The following is a 15,439-nucleotide window of genomic DNA, read 5'->3' on the forward strand; positions in this document are numbered from 1 at the left end:
TATTATGTAGAATTAAATATTATACATAAAATAAATTTTGAAATGTTACAGTTCTATACATCAACAAAACGAAAGAATGTACGTTTACATTGTAAGGAAATTTTATCTTTAGAAGCATAATTCTGAATACAAAAATTCACAAGAAGTTTCATTACTTTCACAGAAAAGCATTTTGGAGCGTTTCACTATAAACGGCGAATCACTTTTTAAATTGTTGCCACCCAAAATTATCGGCCTATATTAAATTTAAAGAAATTAAATAATAAAGAATCTGCATGAATGTATGTATGTTTCTCACTAGAGCCATCGAATTTTTTATAACGTAATCCTCCAGCCGAACATAGGAACATGGAAGCCCGTTTTTTGAATTTCGAATTTGTTTTATTAACTATTTCATATTTTGTAAATAAATTATGGGTTTTTAATTAAGATACTCAACGATTTCAAAACTAGCAATGGCAAGACTGTACGAAAAAAAAAAAATTATCTCTATTTTTTATCTTGCGCGAGACTCAAAAACATTTCAACATTTTTATCTTGCGCGATTTTAAATCATCAACATTTTTATCTTGCACGAGACTGTGTATCCAAAATTCTAAAGATATGCGCTTATAAATATTTTGCGATATTGCTATTGAATTGAATTTTACGTGGTTTAAGTGCGCAGAACATGATATTTAATAAATAAAAGTAACACTCAAAATGTGGAAAAACGGCCCTTTGGAAGTAAAAGCTTCAGTTTTTTTTTCATATTCTTTTACGTTTATTGTTTTTGTATAAAAAGTTCCGAATTTTTTCCTCAATATCGCTCATAATTATCTTTAAAATTATCAGAAAGCAAACTTAATCACTCACTTAAAAGAAATGATACTCAAATGAAGCCTTAAAAAGAAACATTTTTATTCCTACAGAAGTGTAAAATAAGATATGCTGTATAAAGGGGATTTCGCTGAATTGTTTTAAAGATGATTTTGATTCATAACTTAAAAAGTCATATTATTTTATTTTTATACCGATGTACTTTTATTTAGTAAAATATATTGATTATGATGTTTTCAGAAGAAGTGAGAAATATATGAAAAAGAATTAGGAAAACCTTGCTCACCATCATCACTAAAATCATCGACTAGAATGATGTCTTTCAACAAGTCATCGGGACTTCTGTTCAGAACACTATAAAAAAGAAAACAACATTTTTATGAGCATTCAAGATTCAGAAAGCGATGACAAAGGAGAATTATGAAAGCAAAATTTACCTAATTATTGTTCTCAAAAGAGCTGACCTTGCCTCATTGTGAAAAGTTATTATGACACTCACGGAAAAACTCTGTGGAATGTTGTAGATTTTATTCTTGCAGCTGTATAAGGAAAAGAAAGAAACGTTTCAGTGTAAAATAATGTGTATGAAAAAACATACATCGACTTTTCGATAACTTCTTTTCAGAAAAATATTCCTTTTTTACTTCCTTCGACAAATAAGGTTTGGTTTGGTTTATTAGATTACGGCAAAGCACTCGAGGGCTATCTCGCCTTAAGGTAGGGATGCCTTCGTGGAGGACTTTTAAACGGAAACTAGCTCGTATACACATTACACATGGAGAAAACTACGAAAGCACCCATGCAGCCAGCCCGTTCGCGGGATTCGAACCTTGGACCGAACTACCAGCGTTCAGCGACGTTACCGCTTGGCTGCTGGTGGGCCCTTTCGACAACTAAAGCAAGTATTTAAGTATTGTAATCGCGAAAATTTTCGGGTGTTATATTTCAACGAAAATATCCATTTTGACTTCTATCGAATGCAATTTAACGATGTTTTAGCATGACATCTCTACGTAAGGACAGAATAAAGGACTCTTTTTTTTTCCCAGAGCGGTTTTCAGAAAGCGATTTAAAATGGATTCAGAAGAGATTTTTTTTGTGACGTCTGTATATATGTATGTATGTATCTCGCATAACTCAAAAATGAGTAGTTCAGGACGTTGAAATTTTGTATATAAGACTGTTATAATATGTAGTTATGCATCTCCCTTTTTGGTTTACAATCTGCCGCACCAAAAAATATATATAATTTATTAAAAAATCTTTTCATGTACCATCTCCAAGGAACTCTTGTTATTCGGCTCCATGAGCTCAGTTTTTTAAAAATTCTTACATGTTGGTAAATTGTACGTTTTTTGCTTTGAAAATGATTGAGTTATGTTTTGCATATCTTACAGTTAAGGTTTTTATGTCTTTAGTTAATCTACATCCAATAGTTGTAGAATTATCAATACTTTAAAAGTTGTCTAAGTGCGGCTAAACCTAATTTGTTTAGCATAGCAGCCATATTTGTTTATGTTTGAAACTTAAAGAATAGTGAATTAAGTCAGTGTTTACAAGTGTCTTTTTGCAGAGTGGAAACAAAAGTAAACTTTCAATTTTGTGCACCGAGAAATTTGCCTAAAAAAAGAAAAAAAAAGTTTTAACTGTGTTTGGTATTTTATATTTTTCTATATTTTCCAATTTTTAATAAATATATTTTGAGGTTTTACGTATTTATGACTTGTCGCGAGTGAGAACTGAATTCATTGAAGAAATACATCCTGAATGAAATTAGAGGATATAAGTTTAAATGAAATGCAGCTAAAAATGCGTATAATTTAATATTCCGTACAAGGAAGTCATGTGGTGTACACATCAGATATTTATTATGAAAATTTTCCGTTTCATGTTATAAAATTTTGTATGAAGATGTTAAATAAAAATTTGATTTTCTTAAATTATGAAATTAGTACAAAAATTGTCTTTTGGATGAACATTTTACAAATTGCTTCAGCAGTTATTCCATAAATAAAAAAAAATATTTTCAATATGGGAAATGCTATTGAAAATTTTTCTGATAAATAGCAAAATATATAGAGATATTAAAAAGATTATCATTGGATTTAAAATCCTCTAATTTACAAGTTACTGGTTGCACATATTCTTGACAGTTACGTAATGAAAGAAAATATCTTAAATTTTTTACATTCATGGATACATTTTCTTGCTTCTCAATACGAAGCAGATGCGAATTCCATATTTAAAATGTAGTGTTTGCAGCAGAAGTCGTTTTGTGTTTTAGAACATCCAAAGTGCTTATTTTTTTATACTAGTCCTTTTTTTATCCTAACCCTTCAAGGTCACTATGATAGGCATGTTGCATTCCTATATTAAACGTGCTCTTCCTATATTAAAAATGAATCAAATTTTTACGATTTCCGAATTTTTTGAATATTTTTTATTACAAAATTTTATTATCAGTTCTATGAAGAAAGGACGTTTTAAAGAATCTCAAAATTACAACTGAAAGAAATCAATCCACGAAACTGACGGTTCCCCGTTAAGTTGATTCTTCTGATCACACATCTTCTTCGTTTTTCTTTTTTTTTTTTTTTTTTTCGCGCTTCGTTCTATCATTGTTCAACACTTCCCTTTGTCGATTTTGTTCATTGAAGTTACTGTTAGTGAGAGGCGAGTCGTATAAAAGAACCCATTCAGTTCAAGGAGTGAAAGGTTCTGATCTAATCTCATCAAAGACTGGTTTTACCCGCCTCTAAGGAAGAGAATAAAGTAGAGATATATTACGTCAGTGATCTCAAACTCAAATTACACCCCAGCCATATTTTTTTAATTAAAATAAAAAGTTTTTTTTTTTTTAAAGCAAACTTTTTTAAACTAAATTTGAAATTTTATCTACTAAATATTTATAAACAAAGGAAGAGATTCCAATTTATATTTGTTTCCGGACTGAAGTTTAAATGTTAGTATTTGCAGGAAGTTTCTACCGGTTACACTTTACGATTCAAATGCATTGATAGCTCAGATCGATATTTATTTAAAATAATTCTAATACGTTGAATTAACCATTAAATAAATAAAAAAATCTTAAAGGTTTCAGATTTTAAATGACGTCTAAAGAGGCGTTTTTTTAACGTTTTGTGTGTTACCTTTATTTATTAAATTCCATGTTCTTCGCACTCGAACAATAAAATTCAATTCAAAACAGCAATATCGCAAAATAATTTAAGAGCATATCTTTAGAATTTCCGGTACACAGTCTCGCGTACTGGAGATAAAAATGTTTTTCTGTACAACATTGCCATGGCTCGCTTTGAAATCCTTCAATTTGTTAATCAAAAATTCATTAAAGTTTTACAAAATACGAAATCTATTAAAAAAATTGAAATTTGGACTTCCGATGCCCATATTCGTAGTAGGATTACGTTATTCAAAATTGGATGGCTCTAGGTACCGTTGTTCAGTGGCGTAGCGAGGGAGGGAGGGCCAGGGGGTGTATGGTGCCCCGGGCACCGCTGGCAGAGGGGCGCCAAATGGTTGTGGATTTGATGAATAAGCGAAATCGAAACTGATCAGATTTGATGATTTTGTAAGTGAAATAAAGGCTTATTTTGGTCTTAAAAGAAAAAGCATATTTTTTTTTTTTTACAATTTGCATTTTGTTTGCAACATGTTACTTATTTTTTACATAAAAATATAACAAACTTTTAAGAAATAAAGCTTACGCAACGCTTATCAAGGAACACTCCAAGTAACGACGTTTTTAGCTCGAATCGTTGTTGCGAATCTTAATAACTACTGAAAACATTACATTACATTAAACAAACATGTTGCCACATAGGAAATCTTAATAATTATATAGAAACATTAAATTATGTTCCACTACATGGTCTCCAAACATGATTTTCATCATATCACTGTGCTTTTTTCGGCATTTGGCGACAAAATTGGTGATATGCCATGGACGGATGGAGAACTTTCTGGAACGAATTCTTACCGGTTTAGCCCAGAATGTTCTCGAACACAAGCCGAAAGTTATATAAACCCTGCTGGTCCGCAGTCAGTTAGTGTGTTTCAGAAAGTGTGCCTCGTCTAGCGAGCCGTGCGGTGTCGATCCAGTTGACAACCGGGCAACGAGTGCCGAGTGGGTCGTCGAGTGCACCGAAGGAGTCTCTTAGTGTATCACGGTTAGTGCATCGTCGAGAGAGCGTGTTGAGCTCCGAGAACGACTGAACCGAAGAGTCGGGAGCTGTGCTCGTGTGTCGTCGAGTGCATCGCGAGTTGTAGCGTGGAGATTCTCGAGAGAACGTGGAGTTCCGAGAACGACCAGGCAGAGTCAGGAGCTGTACTCTGGTGCTTTGCAGGAAGCTGTCTCCACCGTTACTGCCTGACAGTGTGAAGGCTGTGTCGCTAATTGTTTCAGCGTGTTTTAGTAGTTGATCGACGACTGTAAAACGTGTTTTGGAGCTGTCCTGACAATACTGACTAATAAAGTGTGTTTCTATACTTCATCAAGTGTCCTCGTTATTCACTCCAAATTTACAAACCCGGTACGAACGTGATGAAAGGATATAACGTAACAATTGGTGTCAGAAGGAAAAAAATAACGCAACAATATATTTTTTTAAGCGAAAAGGTCGTTAGCCCACAAGGCCTATAAATTTCGTTTTGGCATGGTGCGTCGAAAACTTTAAATGCCCGTTTCACTTTTCAAATTGTTGCTCCTAAATATTATCGCCTGTGTTATATTTAACAAAATTAAATACTGAAGAATTTGGGTACTTTTCCGTTTTGCCGGCGCAGGCGATAAAGTCGCCAATAATGGCACAACCGATGCCAAACGGAATATCCTCGATGGTAGACTTTTACTCCTCATTTTCAAAACAAGTCGCAGCCATTTCGTATCAGATTGATTGTTTCTTTCAATACTGGCATACAATTGCATAGAAGTTTTACCATAGAAGTTTTAAGTTCAATTTTATGCCCTATGGCCATTCGCGGGCGGTAATTAAGTCAATTAGGATGCAATCACACCGCTCACCCGATGGCGAAAATATAGAAAAGGCCAAGTCACAGGTTAAATTCATCCATTCTAATGAGAATGCACTAGCGAAGTAAAGCACTGCGGTTTTACATAATTTCTCAGTAAGCTATTCGTACGAAATGAAATAGTTCTTGAATTTAAACTTGTATTCCAAATTAAGATTTAACTTGAAATTAATGTAGATAATTACTGAGAGAATTAGTTTCTTGTAGCGTAGTTTACGTGAGATGAGATCACTTCGGGATAGGAACCGGCGAATCAGGATGTTGTACCATGAAAGCATAGTAAATTCTTAAATTAATGTTTTTTTTACAAATTTATTGTCTTTATTTATTGGCTTTTTTACCAAAATTTTGAACGATATTAAAATGTTTATACCTTCAAAATAAAAATTTCTTAAAACTAACATTTGTTAAAAAAATTTTTATGTGTATCTTGTGTGTTTTCGCCAATCAAGTCTGCTTGGCGAGATTTGCGCCGCCGAAACGGAAAAGTACCAGAATTTGTATAAATGTATGTTAAACGCATTGCGATAAAACAACGGATTCTAGAACTATCACATTTTGAATAATGTACATCTCCGCCCAAATATGAGCATCTGGAAGCCCAAATTTGGAATTTATTTTTCTATCTAGTTCATATTTTCTAAAGCATTTATGAGTTTTTGATTAAGAAACTCGACTTCAAAGTGAGCCATGCCAACACTGTACGAAAAAAAAAAAACACTTTTATCTCCAGCGCGCGAGACTGTGTATCGGAAATTCTAAAGATATGCTCTTTTTAAATTATTTTGCGATATTGCCTTTGAATGGAATTTTATCATTTAAGTGCGAAGAACGTGATATTTAATAGATAAAGGTAACACACAAAACGTTAAAAAAACGCCCCTTTGGGAAATAATATAAAATCTGAAAGCTAAGATTTTTTCTTTACTTATATTTTACTACTTTCAACTGCGTCAAAACCTACTCTCACACACAGATAACTTCGCAAACAAAGCGATTATTCTTATTGCAAAAATTCGTAACTGAGGACATTTATTTTTTGACAAATGCGAAGAAAGGTTAATCGATTTTCAATCCTCAAATATTTGAATAAGGTTTACATTACAATGAAAATCAATTGGCTCGATTTGTAAATTTTCTGAGGCGTTACTCGCGTTTGTTTTTAACGGCAGTGAAAAATAATGTAAAACTGGACTTGGAAGTCATTAAAATCTCAAACCTTTCTCTCAAGTTCGTCCCATAAAAATTAATATCCTAATAATGCTATTTAACTTATGAGATTGTTTGGGTTGTTAACATCATGAATTATTAGGCAACATCATGGTTTAATAAATCACAAGGAAATAATTGAAACAATAACCAACGTACTTGGGGTGGCGAGAATCTGGAATATTTCTGTCTGGAGCTACAGAGTTGCTCGCATAAAAGTTGAAAGCGTGCTTGGCGAAACCATCCTTCTGGGTATGTTTCTCCTTTGCGATATAACTTTCGTGATCGAAGGCCAGGGTGATGGGCTTCATCTGTAAATTGACTGGAAGGAACTGCTGGAAGAAAGAAAGAAAATACGAATGAGTTAATAGGTCTTATGAATAAAAATGAAATTGAACATTAAAAAACATCTGAAAGCTTTCAGATTTTATATTACATCCAAAAGGACGTTTTTTAAGGTTTCGTGTGTTAACTTTATTTATTAAAGATAACGTTCTTCGCAGTTAAACCACATGAAATTCAATTCAACAGCAGTATCGCAAAGTATTTAAAAATAGCATACCTTTAGAATTTCCGATACACAGTCTCACGCGCTGGAGATAAATATATATATATTTTTTTCCATACGGTGTTGTCCTAGCTTGCTTTGAAATCGTTGAGTTTCTTAATCAAAAATTCGTTCACGTTTTAGAAAATTTGAAACAGATAATAATACAAATTTGAAATTCAAAATTCGAGCTTTCGAGCGCCCATATTCGAATGGAGGACTACGGCATTCAAAATTCGACGTCTCTAGGTCCCGTTGTTTTTCACAATGCGAGAAACATTCATGCAGATTCTTCATTCATTAGTTTCTTTAAATATAATACAGGGTGATAATATTCGGTGGCAACAGTTTGAAAAGTGAAACGACGCAAAATGCCGTTTTGAGACTAATAGCCCTTTGGGTCTAACGGCCCTTTGGGCTCATAATAGTTAAGAATAAACTTCCCAGAATTAATGGATTTTAAAATTTAAAACGTAAAAAATTGAGTCTGGCAATCTGAATCTCATATTTATTAAAACAGTAAGTTAAAATGGATAATTATTAAATCACAAATTAGTTCTACATATAACAGTCGGATTATTAAATCCTGATTTTACTGAAATTTAAGATCTAATAGTTGAAGTTGTAATTTTTTTTATAATACTTTCACATCTAATCCGTGTTTTGTCCCATTTTATTTAATTAAAATGAATTTCAGTGCCAAATTTCTAAGTGTTTTATCTTAGTACATTAAAAACGTATGAATATAAATACATTATTACCGACTTCGGTATCTTTTGCAGACAAACGAAGTTTAGATCGGACCATTCAAACATCGTTTTAAAACCGGTATTCCATTGGAAGTTTAAATTTTTAATCAATAATGTCGAATTTTTCTTTTAAACTCTTTTCTCATTTAAACTCTATAAAATTAATATTAATGCCGAAAACATAACAGCGGTAGTGGTAATAATAAGTCCAATTTTTTTCTCATTGCAATTACCTTTTGTAAACTATAAAATTCATGTCCTGTAGATAAAATTCAGCAGCCTTGATCTGTATAGTGATTAGCGAGGCTGGTTGCTTTAGCAAGGAGCCGGTGTTGAATTCCTGGAGAGGGATGGAGCCACTCAAAATACTGGCCAGCCGAAAATTCTCTTGAGAGGTTTGGTGGTAGAAGATGAGGAGTGAGAGGCCCTTACAATGACCCCTAGGGTGTTCTTCATCAAACCTGGTGGAGAGCTGCACAGTTAGGGAAGTGGGACTGTATGAATAATAGTGAAACTCTGGTGTCTCACTTGTGCCTATACCTATAGATGAAATTCTGAAAAGGCATGATGGAAATCTATAATACTGTAGCACGAGATCCACTACTGTAAAACTAATACAAATAGTCATACTACAGCAGAGCTAACATAAATAGTCGTCCACTGACAGAAGTTATATTCAGGAATATGACCACCAAGTGGTAAAATAGATGAAGACTGGTAAGTTCCAACCTGGGTTCGAAACTAGGCGAACCGCCTGGCTGCATGGACGTTTTCGTGGTTTTCACCATGTGTAACGCGTATATGATCCATTTTCCCTTAGAAAGTCCTCCACGAAGTCGTCCCTTCCATTAGGCAGATAGCCTTCGAAGCTTTAATCTCATAAAACCCTTAGAAAGCCCTCCACGAAGGCATCCCTTCCCTTAGGCAGATAGTCTTAGTGTGGTTTGCCATAAGCTAAATCAAACAAATCTATTCAGGAATACTGTCAACAAAACTCGTAATCCATAAGTAAATTTCTCCAGAATAATAACAATTCACTTGAGACTACAGCACAAATTCTATTTTGAATAAAATCACTGAAACCCTTGATACTTCTTCCGTTTTTGACAGCTTCAACTCTTGAACAAATATTTCACAATCCAATATTTTCGCACGAAAAACAGTCATCATTGTTTTACCCTGTAGAGTCTTTTTTGTTTGTTGTTTGCTCAAGCAGATCATGAAAAATAAGCAATGCCCTCGCCGGAACTCGAACCTGGACCTCTCGAATACGCGCCGAGTGTGCTAACCATTACTCCACGAAGGCATGCTGAAAAGGGGAAGGGAGAAAATACCTTATAACCTCATAACATATATGTTTATCGCTTAATGAGACAGAAAAAGGTTGTTAAAAAAACTGGAATTGATTGATTTTCGGTCTCTTTGATTCAATGTTATTTTTCTCCCTCATTTCTATTAAATGATGTTCGTCAGAGCAGTGTTCACCTGCAAGTTCAAGGGCTTGATTCGAATGTCGCTTTTGTCTGTCCCTTTCTCTCCTTCTGGTTGTTTTTGTATCCTGTACATCCTTTTTCGGTGAAAATTCTTTTTTGTTTATACCATCCTTAGCTTTTCAACGCTTGAATACAAACACAAGAAAATGACATGTAAAGAAAGATGTCAGTGTCATGACCTTTGAAAGTTGCTTTCGCATCTGGCTCCTTCCAGACAATATGGCGCGTCACTAGGAGATAAGGGAAACAAGTGAGCATACAAACGAAAGCATGCGAAGTCTCATTTAGATGTGTTGGGTGCTTATTGCGCAAGAAAGGAAAATTTTCATTCTTCGTGCATTGCTTTGCGTTAAATCGAGCGTTGAAAATCCCGTAACAAACAACAGTGGAGTGAAGTTGTTATTTAAATGAGGCATTTTAATATCTGGCGAAGAAGATGTTTCTTTCCTTCGTGCATTTGAAAAAAGGGAGAGGGAAAAGTTTTTTTTTGGGGGGGAGAGACTCATTTTTAAGGAAGAAAAGATGCAGGTCGTGGTTAATAGAATAAAGCTTACACAGTTAAGGGAAGACGCTGTTTTCTGATATATTTTACGGTAACATGTTCCCAAATAGTGCCTTGTGGAATCACATAATTCCACGAAGAGTGCTTGGAAATTCAAAATTGCAATTTTATACATGAAAGAGAGCCCAAAATTAAAGGATGTATTTTGAATATTTTTAAAATACTTATAATTAATGTATTTACACTTAATAAGGAAATATTTTTGCTTCCGCTACTATCTGTACAAACTAAAGGTGCTTGACATTTCATGACGTTTTAATGGTTATGATTTAAAGAGCATCTTTTATTCTTATAATTTAGCATTAACATGGAGAAGCTAAAACTTTGAAAGCTAATTTTTTAAAAACTACTCTTGCGATTTTTACAAAACTTGGCAGTTTGGCATAATTTGAGTCGTAAAATCGAAATATGAAAAAACATTGGAAACTAATTTCAGAAAAGTCCGATTTTGTGTCAAAATACCTATATCAGAACAATGCTATATAAAAATTTTATACATACTCTAAGTCGCGCTTTCGAGACTTGGAAAACGCCAGTTAAATTTCGACAATCGATCTAGTAAAACAGGAGATATAGAATTGTGCCATTTTCCCCCCGCATAGTGTACCTTGAAGTCTCAGCAGTATTTTGAAACAATTGCTGGTTTTTAATAACATTTTGTAATCGATCATTTTCAAAATTCTTTACTTTGTTTCATAACACTATAATAGTTTGCAGGTAAAACAAAAATTTTAACGATCATGATAAATTTTTAAACATTATCGTTGCCAGACTCAAGGTTGCAAAATTGAAAACAATATTTTTGATGGAATTTTGATTATATTCAATATTAAAGCTTTAGATTTATGCTTTAGCAAAGTTAGATATTATTTTTATTTAAAAAAAGTGGAAATTTGTTCTTTAATGTCTTTTAATTTTGTACCTTTTTAAGTTTTATTTTAATTAAATTTTCTTTTAGATATTAGACTGCAGTCCGACGTTTTGAAGTTGCTAGATTTAGATTTCTTTCTTAATTCCTTTAATTTTGATGATTAATTAAATGATTAATTGTTTAAATATAAGCAATTATCATTCTTTTAAAAACAGAAGTATAGTAAATTTTGTGAAAGATAAAGTTAGTAAATGTTGCGTTTGGCGCAGATTTGGTGAAGAACTCAATCGATTTCGAGGGCAAACAGGTACAGATCCCTCTACATCAGGAGCAAAGAAATCTGCAAGAAAGAAAGACGCCAAAGACAAACATACAATTAGCAAAGCAATAACCTTTTCGATACTTTGTATGTGAAACCTTCTTGCACATTTCTTTTCTCCTGAAGAAGAGGGACTCCATTCGTTTGTCTTCGAAAACGATAGAAGCTTCACTAAATTTACGCCAAACACAAGGTTGATGCTTTGGCTAGTTATATATATATATATATATCAAACGGTTGTTTCAGGGCGAATCATTTACTTCTGTTTAAAACATTTCTGAGTTACCTATTTATACAGTTTATTAAGCAGAAAATTTGTTTTGCAGCAGAGTTACTATAAAACGGAGGATGTAAAAGACAACTGAAGTAATGAAAAGAAAAAATAATCTGAAAGGTTTCAGATTTTAAATTACGACCAAAGGAGCGTTTTTTTTAACATTTTGTGTGTTACCTTTATTTATTAAATATCATGCTCTTCGCACTTAAACCATCAAATTCAGTTCAAAAGCAATTTTGCAAAATAACTTTAAATTGAGCCTATCTTTAGAATTTCCGATACACACTCTCGCGCGCTGGAAATAAAAATGTTTTTTTCTGTACAACGTTTCCACTGCTCGCTTTGAAATCGTTGAGTTTATTAATCAAATATTCGTTAAAGTATGAAATAGATAACAAAACAAATTCCAAAATTCAGGATTGCAAATGCCCATATTCTATGGAAGATTACGTTATTAAAATTTTTATGGCTCTAGGTACGGTTGTTTTATCGCAATGCGAGAAACATACATTATGCAGATTCTTCATTATTTAATTTCTTCAAATATAATATAGGGCGATAATATTGGGTGGTAATAGTTTGGAAAGTGAAACGGACTTTCAAATTTATTCGACGCAAAATCTCAAAACGAAAACAATAGTCCCTCAAGGTGTGTGTGTATTTAATTATGGCAAAGCACACTAGGGCTATCTGCCTAAGAGGAGGGATGCCTTCGTGGAGGACTTTCGAAGGGAAACTGGCTCGTATACACGTTACACATGGGGAAAACCACGAAAACGCCCATGCAGCCAGCCCGTTCGCGGGATTCGAACCTCGGACCGAACTACCAGTGTTCAGCGACTTTACCGCTCGGCCGCTGGTGGGCCAGGCCCTCAAGGACAATGCACCTTCGGACTAATAATTGCCTCTTTACTAAATATATGAACACTAGATAACTCTTTTGATTACTCTGCACAAAATAACACAAAACATAAGCTACCAAGAGAAACAGTTTTCTCGTTTTTAAGTTGAGACGAAAATGTTTGAGACGCGCGTTTGATACGCTTCGTTGAAAGCTTTATTGATTGATTTACGATATCAGGGCAGAAGTGTTAAGTAAAATGATTTGTAGCCTTCAAGTACGTGCAAGTAGATTCTTCTGTTTGTATAACAAACAACATTAGAAAGAAAAGGGAACAGTTTTTGAGATGTATTCTTGAAAGAAATTGGATACTTGTAAAATGGTCACACCAATTCATAATTGCTAATTAAAATTACTGGTACCATAAGTCTTCTTCTGCCCATAGAAATTGCGCAGCAAAAAAAAAAAAAAAAATTGTCCCCACAAAAAAAAATTGTTTGATGAGTTGCGTTTTTTTAAATTTTTTACATTAATCGTAAATTTTGTTTTAGAATTCTTATAAGGTATTTCTCTCGCCTTCTTAGCATGCATTCGTGGTGTAGTGGTCAGCACGTTGGACGGGTATTCCAGAAGTCCGTGGTTCGAGTCCCGGTGAGAGCATTGCTCATTTTAAATCTCTTCTGCTTTCAAAAAATACCTAATGCCTCTACATTCTAATTAGAAGTTTCGCTATTTATTTTAATTAATTAATGGTTGTGGAATTCCTTTACTCATGTACCATGTTTACTTCCCTGTATGAAGAATAGAAAGTATTGTAATGGCGAAAAATTTCGGGTATCATATTTCAACGAAAATAGCTATTTTAATCTCTCTCGAATTCATCTGAATGACGTTTTTGCGGTAACATCTGTACGGATAGAATAAAGTTTTTTTTTTTTTTTTTTCAAAATGGATCGTAAAATGGATTTAGAAGAGATTTTTTCCAGGCGTTTGTACGTACGTATGTATCTTGCATAACTCAAAAATGAGTACCCGTAGATCGTTAAAATTTTATGTATGGGACTGTTATAACATGTTGGTGTGCAACTCTGTTTTCGTTGCAACAAGCCTCACCAAGCGTATTTATATATTTATATATAATTATAGACAAAAGAGTAAGAAATTTAGAGCCTAATTCACAAAGTCATGAAAGAAATGAAATTCAATGTTTCCGGGATTTCTGTGTTGAAAACAATTAGTTGATATTTTTTACATTCTTATTAGGAAATTTTAGAATTTTACTGGTTTTAAATGTCATGTCTTTGTGAATTAGTTTCTAAATTTTTACTATTTTGTCTATAATTCATTAATTTTTCAGCAGTATATTGCGCGGAAATAATATTAGGATATTTTTTGCCTTAAAAAAATTTTTGTGACCTTAAATTCATTTAGTGCGAAAACAAATTACTACTACTTGCGCAACTGCTGCAAAGTAAGTTAATAATAATTTATTTACTAAAGAATATTGATTATATTATCTCCTAAGTTTAATTAAAGTAGAATTATCTTAAAAGAGTGAATCCATACTAGTAAGTTATATTTTGAAAGATGTTTTGAAGTAACTTGAAAGTAAAATGTTAATAATGTTTTAATGGAGACTGGAATTAAAACATCATGAAGAACAAAATTTCAATTGTAAAAGGAATAGATTAAAGGCAAGAATGAAATTAAATGCATGTAATCGCTGACATTGATCGGAAATTAGTTGACTTTTGAAGGGGAAAACAAACCAATTCCCGTTCAATGAACAATAATTAATAAATAAATACGAAGGTGTTTCGTCTTTACTCGAGCATTAAGGCTAAGCCAAACCGGCAATTCAAGTCAGGCCAAATATTTCCGTGAATAGAAGGGATTATGAACCAATGTTGATATTCAAAGAACTTATTCCTATGAAGCATTTTAGCCAATTCAATTTTGAGTGAAAAGCAATTTCTGCAGTGAATTTCGAAAAAACTCGAGTAATCGTCCCCCGACACCCTCGTGTTTATGCATTTGAGTTCATTATTATTTGTAAAAATTAAACATTTGAAATTGTCATTATGAAATAGAATTCAAAGTTTAAAGTTGAAATAAACATTAGAAGATTACAAAATTTAAGGTCATGTTCAGACGTTGAAGAAAGCACGCGATTTCGTGTGACATCATTGCATGTCGAAAATGTTTCGTTAACGGCAGCATTTTAAATAAATAGCTGATATTGGCATTTTTTTGTTTCAGATTAAGATAATTGGCACGGTATGTTATTGCCACGCTAATTCTTTATTGGCATTGAGAAAAAGTTGTTATAATATTACACTATTAAATTTAAACCCTGACGTCAGGCATATTAACTTGAAGTGTCAAAAGTTTCTGTTTCCTATTTCGGCAACAAAAAATTACTTAAGAATTGGTTGTTTCTTGGAAAGAATGAAGTCACTTCGTTCATACTAAGAGTTTTGCTGAAAAAAATTAATTGTCTTCTGCCCCTCAAAGAGTTAAAGAGGCCCACCAGCGGGCGAGCAGTAAAGTCGCTGAATACTGGTAGTTCGGTCCGAGGTTCGAATCCCGCAAACGGACTAGCTGCATAGGCGTTTTCGTGGTTTCCCCGTGTGTAACATGTATAAGAGCTAGTTTGCCTTAGAAAGTCCTCTACGAAGGCATCCCTCTCCTTAGGCAGACACC

General features: G+C 33.3%; 1 protein-coding gene across 2 annotated transcripts in view; it reads right to left on the reverse strand.

The window, feature by feature from the left end:
- Positions 1-15,439, reverse strand: part of LOC118185994 (polypeptide N-acetylgalactosaminyltransferase 16-like) — a 104,588-nt gene that overhangs the window by 37,112 nt on the left and 52,037 nt on the right. The window contains exons 2-4 of one of the 2 annotated variants that reach the window (XM_035355974.2): positions 7,237-7,409; positions 1,257-1,358; positions 1,106-1,173 (exon numbers count right to left, since the gene is read on the reverse strand). In XM_035355974.2, coding sequence (XP_035211865.1) covers positions 1,106-1,173; positions 1,257-1,358; positions 7,237-7,409 — 343 coding nt within the window. Of the gene's footprint in view, positions 1-1,105; positions 1,174-1,256; positions 1,359-7,236; positions 7,413-15,439 lie in introns of both variants that reach the window. The other variant, XM_035355973.2, reaches the window with a different exon arrangement.

This window comes from Stegodyphus dumicola, chromosome 9 (genome assembly GCF_044657685.1).
Source record: "Stegodyphus dumicola isolate Sdum_Otavi_A_Nest chromosome 9, ASM4465768v1".
NCBI lineage: Eukaryota > Metazoa > Arthropoda > Arachnida > Araneae > Eresidae > Stegodyphus > Stegodyphus dumicola.